Consider the following 18,537-nt stretch of genomic DNA (forward strand, 5'->3'; position numbering starts at 1 on the left):
GGAAGACAGACCAGTTTAGAGCAATATAAGCAGACATCACCTGAAGTGCTTTGTGCTGTACTGCTGAGGGAAACATTGTAGTTGGAGGCACGAATGGATGACCAGGCACTAGTTGAAGGCAGCGTGGTGTTCAAAGATGAGGATGACCCTATAATAAAGGCAGAAGTCAGCCACAGCACAATGCATCGCAAATGCAGTAAAATTAAATGGCATGGCTTGCAGTCCAGACTGAACACATCTGCACAGCCAGACGAGGGACCTCCGCCACTCTTCTCAGTCCTCATCCTTGATCCAAAGGTCTGCAGTGGCAAGCACGCTCAACAGCAGCAAGCACCCTGCACTCACTGTAAGCACAGCCCATCACATTACTGCAATGGCTAGATTGCCAAGTTTTGCTTGCCTACTTCCAAACACACTGCCTCTCTGTGCACAGAATTACATCAGAATGCAGAGCAGCAGTGTTCGCTCACTCTACCCGCATTCTTGGAATATCTGTTGCATTGCATCAAGTAGCAGTGCTTGAGCCAAAGATGAGCTTTTCAGCTGTGAAATCCACAATAGAAAAGATAAACAAGGAGATGAGCAAGTAGCAAAACACATCTCCAAGTAAACAGTCCCTCGGTGTGACTGAAGGAAGAGTAGAACACAATGAGAAAACTAGGATCTGAACATACCACTGTTCCTGTCCCTGAGGTGGTCAACTTCCCGCACAGTATTAATTGACAGATTGTTGATGACACTGCCAGGAGTGACGTAAGGGTCAGTCTCGGGGTCGATGTTTGGATAACCTTTCCATGGCTCACCAGGCCGAAACTCTAGGAACAGAGATTCAGGAATGAAGCTTATTTTGATTTTTTAATTATTTTTTTTTTTGGTTAAACAGGAAATGGCTGTCTAAACAACACGTCTCTTAACGACTGAAAATCCAAAACCTTTTAAGCTTTTAATTGACTTAATTTAGTCATCTTTTCACTTTCTTCATTTCTAGTTTTTCTGGTCCTGTCTCAACAGGGTAAAATCTCAAAGCAGGGAGATATACTCCTCTTTGTACAATAAAACTATTGCTCTCGATTTTGCTCTGCTAAAAACCACACCCTTCATGCTTTTCTGTAGGCTGTTTCTCTACCCCCCTCCACATGTAATGACAACACAGAAGAAACACAGCTGAGCAGCAAGAACCATGCAAAGAGCAAGCCCCAGCGTCGCGTACCTGGTGGCCAGTTAACACTGCTAGAGCCATTAGGCGATTTGGCACGGGGCCAGCCGTCCCCAATAGATCCAGGAGGACTGGCTGGTGAGTTACTGCTGTTCATAAAGTCATATGGAACAAATGGAGACTCTTCCAGCCTAAAACCACTTGAAATAGCACCTAATTAAAAAAAAAAAAATCAAATATTTTTCATAGCCAGTTTTTCTATTTTTTGTTTACACATATATATTTTTAAAAAAATGCCCATGTAAAGTATTCACAAAATATACAGCAGCACACTGTCCTCTTATGATGTCAGGTTATGTAGGAAGTCATACAGGATTATATAATCTAAAATGAAATGTCTCTGAATAATTCAGGAGAAAACAGTAAGAATAATCCCCCATGAAAACATCTCATTATACTAAATGTAAGTAAAATATTAATTCAAGAGGGTAAGAGCATTCTGTGAGACCCCAACTGGATAACAAGGGTAGTGAATATATTCCATGATGGGAGGGCTCTTGGAAGAAACAGCTACAAAATCTGAAGGATCTTTAGCTACTGCAAAGCTCTGTAAAGTCTACTCATATTTCTAGGAGGAGGAAAAAATAAAAATGACCGGTGGCAGAGCAAGGAGTAAAAGCACTGCAATGCAAGCGATTTGATTCTGTGCAAGTCCTGTAAGGAGAAGGTTAAAAGTTGTTACATAGCAAAGCAAAGTTCTACAGTTCTGAGAGAATGAATGACTTTTACTAGTGATCCAATGCAATACGGAGTTCAAATAATCAAATTCCTAATACTATTCAGAAAACACTACCTACAGCTAAAGTAACACCGACACTTCTGTTCATCTGTACAATCAGATGAAGTTCAGATGTGCAGTAGCTGGCTATCTCCACTAGATGCTTAAGGCAGCAAGTCATTTCATAGTAGTAAAACAGCTGACAAATCTAAAAATATCCAAACAATCCAAAGACTGAACAGTAACAGGAGACTGGAGACATTTTATAACTATCTTTAGATACAGAACCTTTGTGCTATAGACTCAAATTTTAACTGGATGAGATTTCAAGCAACTGAAACTGTTGAAATGTCATATGAATCCTGATTACTGGAATGAAATATGAAGCAACCAAGTCCGCCTCCTCTAAAACTAAGTACAGCAATGGTACTAGTCTATCCCATCTAAGCTCTCCCCATTTTTAGAATGCAAATGTACACATTCATAACCAAAACCTGTAACTAAAAATGTCAGACATGACCAGAATGCATGCACACAGAGTTAAATCCTCATAAATCACCTTAAAGCCAGCAGGGTGGGAGGAAAGCAAGCTAGAAAAATCTAAAGCTTTTGGTTTAAAAATATATGAAGCATTCCAATCCAGATTAAGGTAAAGCTAGTAGCAACAGTCACACTTGAAGAAAAGTCTGGTTAAAGGAGGAATTCTGTACAATGTTTCTACTAAATCTCATCACAAGATCACTTCTGTAAGCAAAAACATTAAAGCAAGCTATCGGCTGCTGTGGAAGACAAGCAGCAAGTCTGGCACAGACAGCACAATACAAATTCTGACAGCTATAAGCAACACAGTAGTTACAATTACAGGCCTAAATACAGCAAACCTGCATTTTATACCCAGAATGTGTAAGTCTGATGTGTAATGTCAAAGGCTACTTAATGACATGTTTAACATACCATGTTTGCTGGAGTTTTGATCTAATGATGTGTTCACAGAAATGCTGTCTACTGTAGTCCATTTCCTCAGTCGAGATTGTGGCTCTTTAATACTGCTCATATCCATGTTTACATTCAAGTTTGAGTTCATTCCTAAAAACATATATAGCTTATGAAATACAGACTAAATGTTTTTCTTCTGCTAATTACCACTATAGTCCTAATAAACATTTAAGAGCATATTACTACATTTTTTTCATGCTTCCAAGTCTGTTTTTGAGAAACATTCTAGCACTTAATACAATGAACTTACTACAGACAGAAGCTAAGCTAAGCAATGCAAAGCACTCTGAAGTTCTCAGCTGATGTCTTCATGCAGTAATGTCAGTGGAAGAAGCCACTGAGGAAGTCAGAGGAACTAAATGTAAACGTATAAAAAATGTAGCATTTCTAACACCAGTCTAGCACCAGCCCAACAAGTGATCTCATCTGTACAAAGCAGACATACTGTACTTCGAAGAGCTACGCTCAGTTATAAAAGCCACTTTTCTCAGCAGGATGGTGTGTCTGTACACATCCCTATTCAGCAGAAGTTATGTACTGGTATCTGCAGTTACCACCTCATTCCCACTCTTACTTGGGCTGTTCAACAGGACACCTTGCCAGCTTTTGAACCACACCAACACAGATAGCTACGCACTTTGCAGGGAACTGCACAAGTCATACTACTTGCCTCCTCCATTTATCCTGTTCACACTGTATTAAAACCTCAGGAAGAGAACACAAACAAAACTTGTCTTCACCTGTTCTAAGCTGCTGTCTGCATTTCAAAATGTTTATCTGTCAGAGAATCAACACAATGCCAACCCAAATCAATCCAAATACCTGCAAGAACAGCTACTCTGGGCTTGAACAACGTGCCCGCGCTTTGGACTTCGGCACGCCCGCTCTCTTTCCAGGTCTATAAGAATCCTTAGCTCACAACCACACCTGGTTACATTTCCAGCCCTTCAGATCTATTTACTTCATTTCTGAAAATAAACCACTACAACAATTTAATTTAGGGCCAGAGACACACAGGGAACTTCTCAAATCTCTACTAGAAACACCTCCATTCAGCACCGGAAACTAGTACTTAATTTTGTTCCTAACTCAATATTCACTGCCATATAGAAGTTGGTTTTGTTGGTTGGTTGGGGTTTTTTTTCCATTTGTTTTTCTTAAAGGCATGAGCAGATGCTGATGCTAGAAACGCAGCCCTTTGAAAAGCCTCTAAGAAACTGCCTTGTAATAGGACAGCCTGGTTTTAAGAAATGTAACAACTCTCAATAGCTGAAACAAGACAAAAAAGGGAAAGTCCAATCAATCCAGTTTGAGACCTCTCCCTCCGTCACTTTGCTGTTGTCAGAGCAATAACCTGTGCACAACAATAACATTTCTTCTTACTGTGAAGAAGGTGGCAGAAGACAGACCTCTAAAAGAAGGGTTAGAAAGATCACAAGCTGGCCAACAGGCACATCCAGCTGGGAAGGTTAATGCCAGCCCCTCGGCAAGCATAGATGTATGTCCACAGCTCCGCATTTGAAACCTGTGGACTGAGGGATGAACATCAGTCCCTGGACATAATCTACAATTTAAACAGTCTTCCCAGAAGAAATTTTTCATATCCAATTGTGGAAGATTTTACGTTGTTCAGCTATACTTACTATTTGGTAGAAAAGGGCATTTTTAGTATTAGAAATGCTTAATTCTACAAATGAATCAGGATGTGCCTGCAGCACTGGTCAACAGAGAGATGGACACCCTCCACCCCCCCGCAATCTCTGCTTCTGATGAACAAATATCTAGTGAATCTCAACAAATTCCATTTCCTAGAACGTAAACAGGACCTCCATGCCTTCGTTGCTAGGTCTCCTGATACTAGTACTAGAACATGGAGAAAACAACATACCTGCAAGGTTTTCCAGAAGACAACTTGGCAAGTTCAGCGCCTTCTCACATGACTACGCTACTACATTTTGTGCACTTGGAGGATGCTACCAATATTTCTCTTGACTCAATTTTTCACTAAAGGATGAAGAAATTCCAGCAACCTATTATTTCTAGCCTTAAGCTTTTATTTGTGGACTAAGTGTGGCTCCACCTGCATATCACTACACAGTACTACTCCAAAGGGATCCCAAAGAATTCTTATGTATGCTGCAGCAGATTCCTGAGGGATCTCAAAACAATCTTACATATAGTGCAGGTTCCTTAAAAGTGGCAAGGATTAAGGTGAGAAAGCAGCTACCTAACAATAGTATACAACAAGTCAACTCAAGAAATGAAACAGAAAGGAACCTAACGTAGGCAGGATGCAATTACTCAGCATGAAGATTGGCAAGGAAGTTAAATACTCCTTTCCTTAGAACTAACATAGTGTCTCTAATAGCTAAACAAACTTCATTTTTATGCCTTGCCCTTTGAATGAAAGCAGTAGTTAGATCTTGATGCCAATCATCAGCAGCAAATATTAAGCAGCAGCCTGGACTTAGGACTGGCCACAAGCAAAATTCCAGTGCGTCACATGCAGTGCAACAGCATGGCCTACACCGACCCACTGGCTCCATAACACTCCACCAGCACAAGGATTTCAGCAGCAGTCTCTATTAAACAAACTTTTCTACAAAGGGCAATGAGAATGCAAAGGAAATCAGCCCAACAGAAATGACCAGATTAGGATAAAATAGAAGAAAAGCAAACTGAAGAGGAGGAAAAAAATATAGGAATAAGGAAGAGAGGTAAACGGTAAATAGTTGTAGCAAGTATAAGATAGCATTAAAAAGGGACCTAAAGTAAGGAGAAAATATACAAGCCTGGAATTTCTGAAGTAGAAATTGGACAGAAGCCTGGAAATGTAGGCAGAAAGAAACAGGAGATGTTTGTATTTATAAATGTTCAGACATTTTGCCTGAAATGAGACAACCATTCTTTAAAAATGCAGAGCTAAAAGCTTTCTTTCCTGGACAAAACCACTAAAAGGGAAATTATCACTTAGTTCTACATATGCAATTCCAGATTCATTGAAAATGTTTTTAAAATCCAAAGAAATGAGACCACATCAATGGATTCTTTGTATGGATTCTACTTCTAAAAGTCCTTCAGCTCCAGGAATCATAACTGCAAAAGTACTTTGTGTCACCTTTAGGACCCAGAGGATAAAAAAAGAAATAAAAGGAGACAGACATTCTTTAAGAATATGAAGCACTTTGCACTGAAATAGACAGTCACTTCAGGGAATGATAGTATTTGCGAAAAAAGTTCTCTGGTGAACAAAGGTAATGGATAAGCCCCACAAAGAATTACTACTTCCATTAAAATCGTAAGTGCTAACAGGACTACAGTTACTATTGTTTTCAGAGGAAGCAGGCAACATGAAAAGAAAGGCTACGTGTCACAAACTTTAATCGACTGTATGAAATTAGCATGGAGAAACCCACCTATAGGGAAGCTGCTGAACGCATTTATTGGCGATGGCCCTTTCTGTAGCTCAGGAGTAGCATGGGGTATGACATTCTCAAGGAAAGATTTCATGGTGGGTTGATGGAGTGACTGCTGTTGAGAGGGTGGAGTTTGCTGCTTCATTAACAGGTTTGGATCAAGCTGACGGGACTGTTGCATCATCTGTTGCTGCATACTAAGAGATCGACCCTTAAAAAAACAGAGCAGTTACAATATAAATAGGCAAAAGCTTTTCCACCTTTAAAGATAGATAATGAAACTCGTCTTTGTGCTCTCTGCATCTTAGCAAAGCAAAACCCCAGCATTACGCTAAGTCAATCCTCTATAAAGCTTGTCAAAATCCCATTCGCTCTTGCACATTTTAATGCAACTTATAACAAGAAACACAGCTCAGGATGAAGAACAGTTTTTAAAGATAGTTTGAAAAGTTAATAATAAACGTATTCATTTACCTGCTGCTCCTGCTGTTGACGACCACCAGAAGGCATGCTTCTTTGATTCTGCGCTTTTTGCTGCTGAGCCAACAACCGCTAGGAGACAGTGTTTGGTGGTGGTTTTTTTAAGAACAGTTTATAGCTGACATAAGTCTCTACTTAGACTTTCAAACTGAACACAGAACGACTAGCTTTGTTAGCTTACCTGTAACTGGGAGATCTGAGAAAGCTGGTTTAACTGGGACAGTTGATTCAACATGGCTACCTGTTGTGGGCCAAAAAGTGGGCTCAGGCCACCGTTGTTTGGTGCATACTTCAGTAATGATACTGGAACCTGCAAAATGGACCAGTATGAAGAGTGACTGACAGTAACGTGCAAGTAGTTATACTAGATCTAGAATATTATAACCTCTGGTCAACAGTTGCCTAGTTTCTGAAACGCTCACCAAGCCAAGTATGTTTTCAAATAATTACAGAATAAATATCAGCAACACCAATAAACAAAAACCAATTTTCTCAAGCAGCATTTTGGTAGTTCATACACAGAATGTTTTATGTACTCAATTACCTGAGGGGACAGTAATGGAGGAGGCACTTGAGCACGTGGATTAGGCTGAGATGAATTAAGAGGTTGTGCTGGAGGCTGCTGCATGCTCCTGGGCTGTGCTGCTATATTACCAACACCAAACATACTGGGATTGCCATTCTGGGGAAAGGATGGACAGTTAGTGACAATAAACCCCTTCTGCTGCTTCTCCCACCCCTATACATTTGCATTAGAAGTTAAACACATCAATCACATAGGTAGCTAGCATGTTATAACAAAAGGTATTAAATGCTGTCAAGTAACATGCCAAGGATATTGCACACAGCCTTACCTGTCTAACAGAATTCAAGTTTTGCATACCCAGCCCTGCTAGGGAGCCAAGGGCTTGGTTAGGTAGTGCATTATTTGAAGGGGGGAGCTTCATGTTTTGATTGGACATAAACTGCATGTTTTGGGACTCGTCTGCTACAATGCCATCCTGCTTGGACAGACAAACCGATGCGCAACAACCAGCCAGCAAGCAAGCAGAAGGGAGAAACCATTGCCGGGAAGAGAAGGGAAGAGTCACATGACAGTCCAGCACCAGCAGGAAACAGGCAGAAAACAAAAGAGATCAGGTTAGTCATTTGCACTGCAAGTGGGCTACAGAAAGTGCTTAGTATTATATATCAGTAAGTTAAAAAGAACAAACCTTATCTTATGGATTAACAAGAAAGCCCTAATTTTCCTCTCCACTAAATGCAGAAAGCTAAGGAGCACAGAGATAACTACTTAGAAAGCAGAGTCAAAGAAGTCCAGAAGTGTCCACCAGCAAGACACTTACTAACCTTATCAAAGTAAGGACCGCGATCCATGGAAGACTCTTTGGAAATTTGGGGACGAGAACCAGGGCCTTTTCCAACCACACGATTGTAATCTCCAACATTGAGGCCATGCTTATCCATCTCCATCCGCTTATCTTGCAATAACCCTAAGAAAAGGCGAGAGATGTGACTACAACACTGAAGGATTACTCAGTTTTCCAGGTAACACTAGAAACTAGTTTATGCATATGAAGAGCAGAACTAATACTGCTCTCAAGCTAGACACTACTGAAAGAAAACATCAGTTTAGCTTTAAACTCTCTGGGCTTTACTGAAAAGGGAAAGGAAACACTATGAACCAATGGCTACAGACAACTTAGAACTTGGAATCAGCAAAGTGTGAACAGATTTTGCTAGGCTTTACAAAAATACTATTCTCACTTTTCTCTTAAAAACAATGATGTGTAACTGTTTAAACTTGAGCTTCTAGTTGTGTGTGTCATTTTTTTTTAGTAGCAATAAGTACTGTCTTGGCTTTGAAGTAGTATCTTTATCACACCCTCTATATTTGTGTCATATTTCAGAGTCCCTTTGATTTAACTCAGTTAAGAAAAAAACGATTTAGCTAAAAAAAAAGTCAAACTAAAAACCAAGACAAAACAAAAAAAAAACCCCAAACAACCTCACAAATTTAAAGTATTTAGGTTTATTAAAAGCAAATTTTAAGTTGTCTTTATCATTAATTCCACTAGGCAAGCTAGAAGATCAAAATATAAGCAGTAATAAAGGAGTCCATTTTAATACTTCACTGCATGCAGCACAAGAGAATTACTTTCCAAGCAGATGTTTTAAATTCAAATTAAAAAAAAAAAATCATTTAAATATAAGGCTTGCCATTAATATTAAAATTTAAAATTCAAAGAACAATTTCTTTACACAATAGACTATGAGCCCAAAAGTGAAAATACCCAATTTTAAACTGGAATAAAAAGAGTGCAACTATAATAAAACCTACAATGCTACAACTACTTTTAATTAAATATTCTATCATTATAACATATTCTTATTAATATATTAAAGAATTAATACTATTTTTCATTTGCTAGAGCAATCACAACAGTCAATGGATTCAAATTAAAATAAAACTGCTCACAAGCCATTTTACACTCAGGTTTAAACACTTCTAAAATAATTGTTCAGTATTAAATTAGTTCTTAGAACTGAAAACGTGTTTCCAAGAATGAACCACAATGAGCGAGTGTGGTATTTGGAACATTTCTGTTTATATTTAGTGAAGGTATCCAGAAGGCAACCTAGAGACTTATATTACAGGAAACAAATCCACCACACCCTGAAAACATTCTTTCATGTCAGCTTAATATATATTTAAGCTTAGCTTGATTTATGGATAATATTACTAGAGCAACCAGGTGATTCAGGTGTGTAGCATTACTCACATGCACAACTTTTTTCCTCTACAAGGGTATTCCTTTTCTTTACGGAAACATATATTTACCTGTGTATAGCTGTAACTATATACATTATATATCGTTTTTAAAAAGTCATTTACAGAAGGATATGAAATAAAAGAGAGACTGGGAAGGAAAGCAATAAAACCCAGCTAGGTTCTCCTATTCTTACCTCCAGACATGTCCATCTTATTGCTCTGTATGGTTTCTTCTGGTGATTCTCTCTGAAGCAATAAAATGAATCATAATTATTTAATAATAATATTTTTAAAGCTACAACAAAGAGATTCCTATACACTATTTCAATTCAAACTTGCAAGGAAAAAAAAAATAAATCGAGACAAATCAGATGCTATTTTAAAGCATTTTCTCCCTTTAGTTGTTACCCAATTGAAAACAGGCATCTTCACCAAAATACGTATGTAACATTTAGTAAAACATCAGACTACTGGATGAATACCTGGGTAGTGTTTATAAAAATACTTGTCATCAATAAATAGGTCATTTTGTAAAGAGGATGCAAAGAAAAGGGACGGGTGACAGAGGGGAGACACACAGAAGAAAAATACTACAAAAACGAACACTAGGCAATTAAGCATTTTAATCTTTGTGCATTGTGACTAGCACTGTAACAAGGCAGTAAAGCCAGATAAAAGGTAAGTACTTACTGAAAAACTGAGATTTGTGAATTGCTTAATGAATGGATTGATCCATGTTTCATCTTGCTTATTTCCACCTTTCATTATTCCCTTAAAAACAGAAAGGAATTCCTGTGATATTCAGAAGATGTTTACCACCTACTGCTTAAATTACATCATAAAATGTTATGAATGAAGATCAAAGCTTCGTGGTACTTCACTCAGTGCAACAATCTGTTCTGACTTAGCTGTCAGAAATGACAACAGTGCAAAAACCTTGACTCAACCTCCTCATTACCTTTGTGGGCATTTTTTTCATATATGGTGGCCAATTTAAAGATGGGTTAGCTTCTTGTGAAGAACTGCTGTTCCACATTCCAATCTCTACATCCTCCTCTTCCTCCCAGCTGGTCTGACGACTGCCTGTCAATGGCATATCATCTCCACACCAACTATCTTGCATAGATTTAGGCCCTGGTTACGAAAAGAATCCAGCACATTAACATTTCGGTAGCAACTGACTGCCCTTAACACAGAAGTTAGCTTGATGTTTACTTCAAGATAAAAAAGCCCTCAAAAACGTAAAGCTTCTATAGAGGTATTTCACTGTCCTCAAGTGTCTTTAGTCAAAGATGATGCAGAAAGCACTCACCAGGTTTATTTGAAGCCTGTTGACCAAGAGAAGCATTTCCCCAGCCAGAGGTGCCTGCTGCATCGCTGATGGGTTCTCCCCAGCTAGTACCAGTATCCATGGGTTTACCCCACGCTGAAGTTCCATTATCTACAGTAGTGGCTGGAGTAGAAGGCTCTCCCCAACCTTTTTAAAGCAGTATGAGTTATTGGCATGTTTTGAAACAGGATTTAAAAAGCTGTCTAAAGAGACTCAAGTGTTTTGCCTTTTCGAGATGCATAACATACAATAAAAAGCATATTAGCACACATTTACATTTTGTATGAAGATAATTATTAAAACTGTAAGCTGTTCCATTAAAAAAAAAATCACAAAAAACTAAATATCATATGTAAAGAATTACATTTTAATAACAGAATTTTCTAAGATACTAAGTTCCTAAGAGCTGCTCATTTTATCTAAGCTACTCCTCTTCACACTTGAAAGAGAAAGAGCACAAATTACTTTATAAACACCATGCAAGCTCATCTGCAAGTATCACTATTCACCGCTCCCCAAACTACAAGATCAGAAAGCCTGATCTTGAGGCCATATAAATCCATTGCCCTTCATTCTGTCTTGTAGCAGCTCAATGCTTTTTTGAGGGGGCTCTCTGGCAACATTAAGTTTTAACTGTTTTAGAATCAAATGAAGAAAAATGCTTCCATTCCTCAGATACTATTTTAAATATTTTCTCTCTGTGTTCCCACACCCCAGAATTCAAGTAGAGCTGTCCAGTCTTTATTACTGAAGCTATTTAAAACTAGAACAGATCTTCCAATCTGTATAAAAATACCAAATGTCTCTGAGCACTGCTGTTACTTTTTTTTTTAATAAATAAAAATGGTACTTCATTGGCACCTTCCCCTTTCCACTCTGAAACTAAAACATTGTTATATGAAGTAAGAAAAAAAGAATTCTCTTACAATTAACAGAAACCACAAATTTGCGTAAAATCAAGTCTTACCAGAACCCGAACTGCTCTCCTTGCTAGACATGGCACTTGAAGACAGTAGCTGCTGATGTACCTGTGCTTGCTGGTCTGAACTGCTGCTACTGTTTGGGACATTTTTATTCCACATATTCACATTTTTGTAGTTGTATTTGCTTGGATCACCCCAAGCAGAAGTTCCATCATCAATTTCCATTTTACGGCGTATTGATTCCGGGGAGGGCTCCTCCCAGCCCGTGGGTTCTTCCTCCTTTGCTGGTGCTGGCATTGGTCCACCCAGCCAGCCCGATCCTGGGGGTTTGTTGGCGGCAGCTGGTGCTCCCCAAGAGCCAACATCTTGTTTGTTCCATTCTGGAGAGTTGATTGGCTTTGATGAATCCCCCCAAACTTGAGGTTGATTGGATTTAGGAGGGTCTCCCCAGCCCTGGCTCTGATTAGACTTTGCAGGCTCATCCCATCCTGAAGAATTATTTGGGTTTGTGTTATTACCTCCCCAAGTAACAGAATTTGATTTACCTGGCTCATTCCAACCAGATGCTGATCTGTCACTGTCGCTACCTCCTGAACTGGATTTCTTAGCCTCACCCCAATGGTTACTTCTTGAATTTTCGCCCCAGCTATCACCGGCAGAGACTGCCCAACCCTGGCTGGCTTTTTGTCCATCTACCCATCCCTGTTTGATCTTCTGTGCGTCATTCCAAGATGACTTTTCCTCTTTGCCACTTCCCCATGATTGATTGCTCTTGACCATTACTGTAGCAGCAGAATCTTCCTCCCACCCCCCTTGGCTGTTTGACCCTTTGGAATCTCCCCACCTTGTAGCAGACTTTGGATCTCCCCACCCTGATACAGATGAGGTATCATTATTATTAGGGCTAGGTCTATCCACACATCCCCCTGAGCTGGAAGTCTGTGTCACAGAGCCTCCCCAGGCCTCTGTCCCATTGTCAGTTTTTCTTTCACCCCTCGGTGATGTTTCGGTATCCCAGGCAGTGTTCTGTTTGATTGGAGTCTGTCCCCAACCAGAGTTGGAAAGGACACGTGGATCTAAGTCAGTTCTGTTCACTATACTTTGGAGTAATGCATGCTGGTCAACTTTCCTTCTCTCTCGATTCTGTCCTTCTGTAGTTACTCTATCTTCATGGCATCCAGTGCTCTCCGAACTACCTTCGCTGTCCCCCGTACCTGTTTTGGCCCATGCGCTGTTCTGCTCAGCTATCTGAGAAGCAGCAGAACTCTGGCTGTTAAGGTCATCCTCCTCAGTAGATTTCCATCCATTTGTAAACTTCCTGCTGTTTCCATTCACGCTTTCATTGGAATGCTGATTACTAGGCAGTTTACTCCATTCCCCATTTGAAATGTTAGTGCCAGTGTTTTGTGCAGGGTTGCCCCATCCTCTTCTACTCCCGCCAGCACTTGCACCACTTCCACTTCCCCATGGCATATTCTGGGAGTTGACTGTCCCTGCCTCCCATACCCCTCCTCCTTTATTCCCATTGATTTGAAAGTTAGTGCTGCCAGGCCCGCTAATGCCTGGCTGCATTAGAGTTGCATTCACAGTGTCACCATTAGCTTGGCTGTTTGGGCCTGAACATTTGTCTCCAGAGTAATTAGAACCATAGGCACCCCATGTAGTACCATAAGATCCACCATTTTTCGCCTCACCATTGCTAAGATGAGAAATGGAAGTGCCATTTGTAACTGGAGAGGCCTGAATCTGAGAATGATTCATTGTGCTCACGCGCCAGGCCCCATGCCCTGTATTATTAGGCAGTTCGTTAATCTGCACTGAACCAGCAGAGTTTGGTAAACTAGAGGTCATAAAGTTAGTAGTGTTATTTGGTCCATTCATTTCAGTGTTAAGGTTTTGAGGTTGCCCACTGAATGAAACCTTCCTTGTACCATTGACTTCAGAATCACAAGTTTCCTGAAGGCTTCCCCAGGAACCATGGGCTGAACCACCCACTTTAGAGTTAATACTCTGACTATTAGATATCTGACCTATGGTACTGCACTGAATATTTGTGCCAGGATTACCACTCCCTACAGACCCTTTCAGGGCATGTCCATTGTTCTCCAATACAGGCCAGGCACCATGGTTGCCATTTGAATTCAAAGTGCTTGGATTTAACCCTCCATTTGATGAAGAGTTTATGGTGCCCCAAGCATTCATTCTATTGTTGCTACTTTCAGATTTGCTGTCAGGAGCATCCACAGAAACTTGACATGTGCTTATTATGGTTCCATGGGATAAACCCCACGGCCCATTAATACTTCCATTGCCCACATTATTGCTGTTGCTACCAACCACAAACTTATTCTGAGAACCATGTCCAATGCCATTTCGAATGCCATCACTTTCACCACCTGTGCTCCCTGAAGCCATTATAACGAGGTTTCTCTCTGACCCAGAGCTAGAGGCAGAGTCAGTGTCCATACATTCTGATGTCAACTCTGGGTCACTGCCAGTGATTGATGGCCATGCTTCTTTGTCAGAGCCGTCTACAATAACTTTATCCCAGTTTGTGCTGGAGTCACTATTTGAAGAGACTGGTCCCCAGTGAGAATTTTCATAATGGGATCCTAGACCACTGTGGTTCAGATCTAAAGGGAAGAAGGAAAGTCCAAGAGCATTATTATAAATTTAGTATTATTGCTTCATTAAGCAAATGAGGGGGAAAAAAGTAAAGATACTAAGCTAAGAACTATTTTGCTTATTTTAATGCTACAGTCGCTGAAGATGACAGAGAAAGCTTCCAAGTACTGCTGCTCAGAACACTGCCACACACATAACCTAGAACACCTCTCACTACCATGCAAAGTAGCACACTCAGAAAAAGCATGAAGCGGCACTCCTAAAGGTACAGTTCTTTTTTTCCAGAGAAATAGTTTTCTTAAAAAATACTCTGTATCACCATATACAAAGTATTTTCTAAAAACATACATGTACTAAAAACTAAAATACCATATAAAAATCAAAGTCATTCTGAAAGGTAGAAATCTAAACAGGATATTAACCTGACCTAGTAGTACCAATTGCTATATACTGACAACAGTCAGAGAAACACACATCTTCCCATCCTCATTAAAAGACATTATATAAGAATTCTTAAGTTATTTACTATATTTTCTTTTATATAACAACAATCTGACACAAAAACCACAAGACCATCTAAAGTTCTGCTGCTGCAGAAGTGCAGATTAAGCATAGTAGCTGAACTGATACCTCTCATTTTCATTTATGTAACAACTACTGCTTCTTTTTCAATAAATAAGCTGATCACGTCTAGGAATCAAGAAGACATGCATCCTAATTCACTTATAAACTTTTCATGGTTGAACACACGCACCATGGAATATTTGCTACAAAATAAGTGCTATCAATTTTCATCTCATATGTCTAAAGCTTTACTGCTGAGACCTCCCTCCCAACTGTTAAGTCAAAACACAGTCAGACAGGTGCACCAGAAGATGAAACTATAAAAGTGTGAAGCATGTGAAAAATAGTAATGAAGTTGGCAACAGAACACAGTACAAAACGTCAGTGGAATTTTTTTACTTAGTATTTGCCTGCACTGACAGAATAACCATAGTAGTGTATGCTCAACGGCTGTACACATAGCAAATTATGCTTCTCTGCCCATTAAAACATTCAGGTTTTTAAAAAACAAACTGTCAACTTTTCTTTGTAATATTCTCTTTTTTGCCTTTATTTATAATATTCAAAATGTATGTACCTAAAGATAAAAGAAAAAAGTTTTATAGCTCCTGCGGGTTCTTAACGGATTTTTACAGCACATGCCTTACGTCTGACTAGAAAAAGGTGCAGTGGCTTTGCCTGAATACCTTCACAAAATTGTACCTGTTCAGCTTAACAGAGGGAGCTAATAGTAACAAAATGCTCTACAATTATCAATCCTCAATTTTCTCAAAAGCTATTTAAAGAACATTTAGGGACTGGCTACTTTAAAAATATAACACAATCAGCCTCTTGTGTTTCCAAGAAATACATGTTAATTGAGAAGTGTGAAAGGCAGCTGTCAGTCTCACCAGGTTCTCCCTTCTGCTGCAAGGACTGCTAGTGCTGCACCAATACCAAAGGCCCCAACCCTGATGCCCACCAACCTCTACCTACTGTCCAGTGACAAGTAACAGAGTCGCATCTACTCCATTAAAAATGTTAGCCAAAATTGCCACCTGCTTGAGGTTAAAATGTACACAAGATAGGACTTTTGGCAACAGCTCAGCTCTCAAATGCAGGGATCATTCAGCCGGAGCCTGCTCTTAGTGCTCCAACTCAACCGCAAAAAGGGTTGATCTGGTTTATCGTGTGTAAGCATGACTGACCAATCTGAAGAGAAGCACAGTTGATGTAGATTTAAAAAGAGAGCTCGTTTCAGTGCTTCCATCTCTCAAAAGGAATTTGAGAACACCATGACAAGCAGAAATTCCCACATTTTTACATCAGAGTAACAAATTTTAAATAATACATTATTTGAATTTATGATCTTGATGATCTATAAGGAAACAGGAAGGAACAAAACAAAAAAGCTTACATTGAAGTTACTACGGACAGTTTACTGAGTAGTACACTGATGTGCAACAAGTTTAGGTGTATTTTTAATTAATTTTTAATCAGTATCAAACATTATTCATCCCACAGTGAAAAAGAATCTGCCCAAAGACCCTGCCTCCAAGAGTACATAGCTTGGAGCAGCATAGAGCAGGAATCACCCACTGCTCCTCCAGCAACCAGGATGGTGGAAGCTTGACAGAGACCAAGCAATCAGTTAAGCTTCAGATCGTAACAATAACGTGAGAAACAAGGATGCTGGCACAGCAATTTGGAACAGGGAGTAGTGGAAAGAGACCTGTGGCAGGCAGAAATAGCACTGCAAGAGTTAGAAGTGCCTGGCAGCTCCACAGTTTTGAAGAAGAGAACCACACAGCATCCTTGGGAGAACTGGAAGACATTCATTCAGCTGAACATAACCCAGAACCTGCCTATCCATGTGTTACTAGAAAAAAAAAAAAGTGTAGTATCTGAGCAACTGTCCAACAAACCCCAAGATCTCAAATCTCACACTGATATTTTAAGCACCGTGCCCACAGCAGCCCGATGGGTACATGGCACAGCCAGAAACAGAGCCAGTACAAACCATCCTACAGCACTAGCCGCGTTACTCCAGAGCATTTCATACGGCATGTCCCCAAGCCCTCACACACCACATTTGCTCCAAAATATTACTTAAAAATAAACAGCAAGCGTTCTTCACAATCATATCCAGTAAACAACACACACAGCCGTAGGTCTCCACATACTTGCTACCGCAGCATAAACTCAGCATTCAAAATAGAAAGGCCCCCAGACGTGATTTCCTCCACAGTGCTGTGGAATGTCTCTGATATAAAGCACAGGCTTGTACAGACTATTTGATTTAATACCATAAAGAGGCAATTTAACATGTAAGCATAAAGGTAAAAAGAAAGATGCGTAGTATTTTAAAGCTAAGGTGCCACATAGTTGAAATATCTGTTCTGGATGAATTCTGATGTTATTTTAGAAAATTAAAAATGTTTAACCAAATGTAGTGTGCAATGGCGCAGAGAAACTATGCTTAAGTCAGTAATTCACACAGCACATGCTATTGCAAAACATAAGCCAAAGAATTTAAAAAAAAAAAAAGAACAAAATTGCGTGAAACATGTAACTACTACAAACACACAGAGTGCAAAAAAAAAAAGAGAGGTGAGATTTAAATAGCTAACCTGACTGGTTAGGGGAGTGGCTCACCAAGTCCCGAATGGGAGGCATGCCTACAAGAAAAAAAAAAAAAAAAAGAAAGAAAAAAAAGGCAAGAAAATTACAGAAGTGTAACTTAAGTAAACTAGCCCTTTGAGAACAGTCCCAGACCATTCATTACTTCAAACCCATTTATTAGCATCCCTTTTTCAGGAAAGGTTTGTCTTAAGAGCCATCTCTCAATCTTACTGACCATGCTAGCAATGAGTACGTTCTGAACTGCCTCACCCACAGCGCTGAACACACCACGGGGAAGAGATACAGTGACAGCAAATCCAGCTTTCTACATGTAGCATTTAGATTTAATTATTAGCAATTTTGCTGCTTTTACTAAAAACTTCCACTACTAGTTACTTTTTATACATTTGGCATTTAATTAAGCAATTTAACGTATCTTTAATTTTAAAAGTTTGATTTATATAAAAAAGAGGAAGAATTTATAGTCATTGAAACCAAAACCAGTTAATTTTTGACTGTACTAACTTAGAATTTCAGAGGTCAGCCATGAAACTTAAGCAAGTTCATATCACTTGTTTGAATGGCCTGCTTTCTCCACCTGAAAGTCATTATTTTGCTACCTGATTTAGCAAACAGAAATAACTAAGTACGGTCCAACTCTGATTTAACCTAAGCACGTGTGTAACAAACTTTCACTTGCCACTCTTTCATAGCTGCTTCTTCCCAAGTGTCCTATAGGCAGCGATAAAATCAAAGTTAATGTTTCAAATTCACAGATTTTATAGTCGGGGACGATAACTGTTACATTTAAGGCAGCGTTTCCTAAATTAAGTCAACCTCCATTACTACTAACTGCAAATCCCAACTGCTCACTTCTTCCCTGATTCCTACAATA

The 18,537-nt window shown here is 39.5% G+C and overlaps 1 protein-coding gene across 1 annotated transcript in view; it reads right to left on the reverse strand.

Moving 5' to 3' along the window:
* TNRC6A (trinucleotide repeat containing 6A) overlaps positions 1–17,696 on the reverse strand; it is a 22,149-nt gene extending 4,453 nt beyond the window's left edge. Inside the window, exons 1-15 of the mRNA XM_009696169.1 lie at positions 17,651–17,696; positions 11,897–14,485; positions 10,912–11,076; positions 10,558–10,733; positions 10,290–10,370; positions 9,794–9,845; positions 8,177–8,319; positions 7,371–7,508; positions 7,008–7,136; positions 6,821–6,898; positions 6,347–6,557; positions 2,889–3,020; positions 1,211–1,369; positions 675–815; positions 41–148 (exon numbers count right to left, since the gene is read on the reverse strand). Of these exons, the coding sequence (XP_009694471.1) occupies positions 41–148; positions 675–815; positions 1,211–1,369; positions 2,889–3,020; positions 6,347–6,557; positions 6,821–6,898; positions 7,008–7,136; positions 7,371–7,508; positions 8,177–8,319; positions 9,794–9,845; positions 10,290–10,370; positions 10,558–10,733; positions 10,912–11,076; positions 11,897–14,485; positions 17,651–17,696 (4,348 nt within the window). The remainder of the gene's footprint in view (positions 1–40; positions 149–674; positions 816–1,210; positions 1,370–2,888; positions 3,021–6,346; positions 6,558–6,820; positions 6,899–7,007; positions 7,137–7,370; positions 7,509–8,176; positions 8,320–9,793; positions 9,846–10,289; positions 10,371–10,557; positions 10,734–10,911; positions 11,077–11,896; positions 14,486–17,650) is intronic.
* Between the last annotated feature and the right edge of the window lie 841 nt (positions 17,697–18,537).

This window comes from Cariama cristata, unplaced genomic scaffold (genome assembly GCF_000690535.1).
Source record: "Cariama cristata isolate BGI_N322 unplaced genomic scaffold, ASM69053v1 scaffold24802, whole genome shotgun sequence".
In the NCBI taxonomy this organism is placed as follows: Eukaryota; Metazoa; Chordata; class Aves; order Cariamiformes; family Cariamidae; genus Cariama; species Cariama cristata.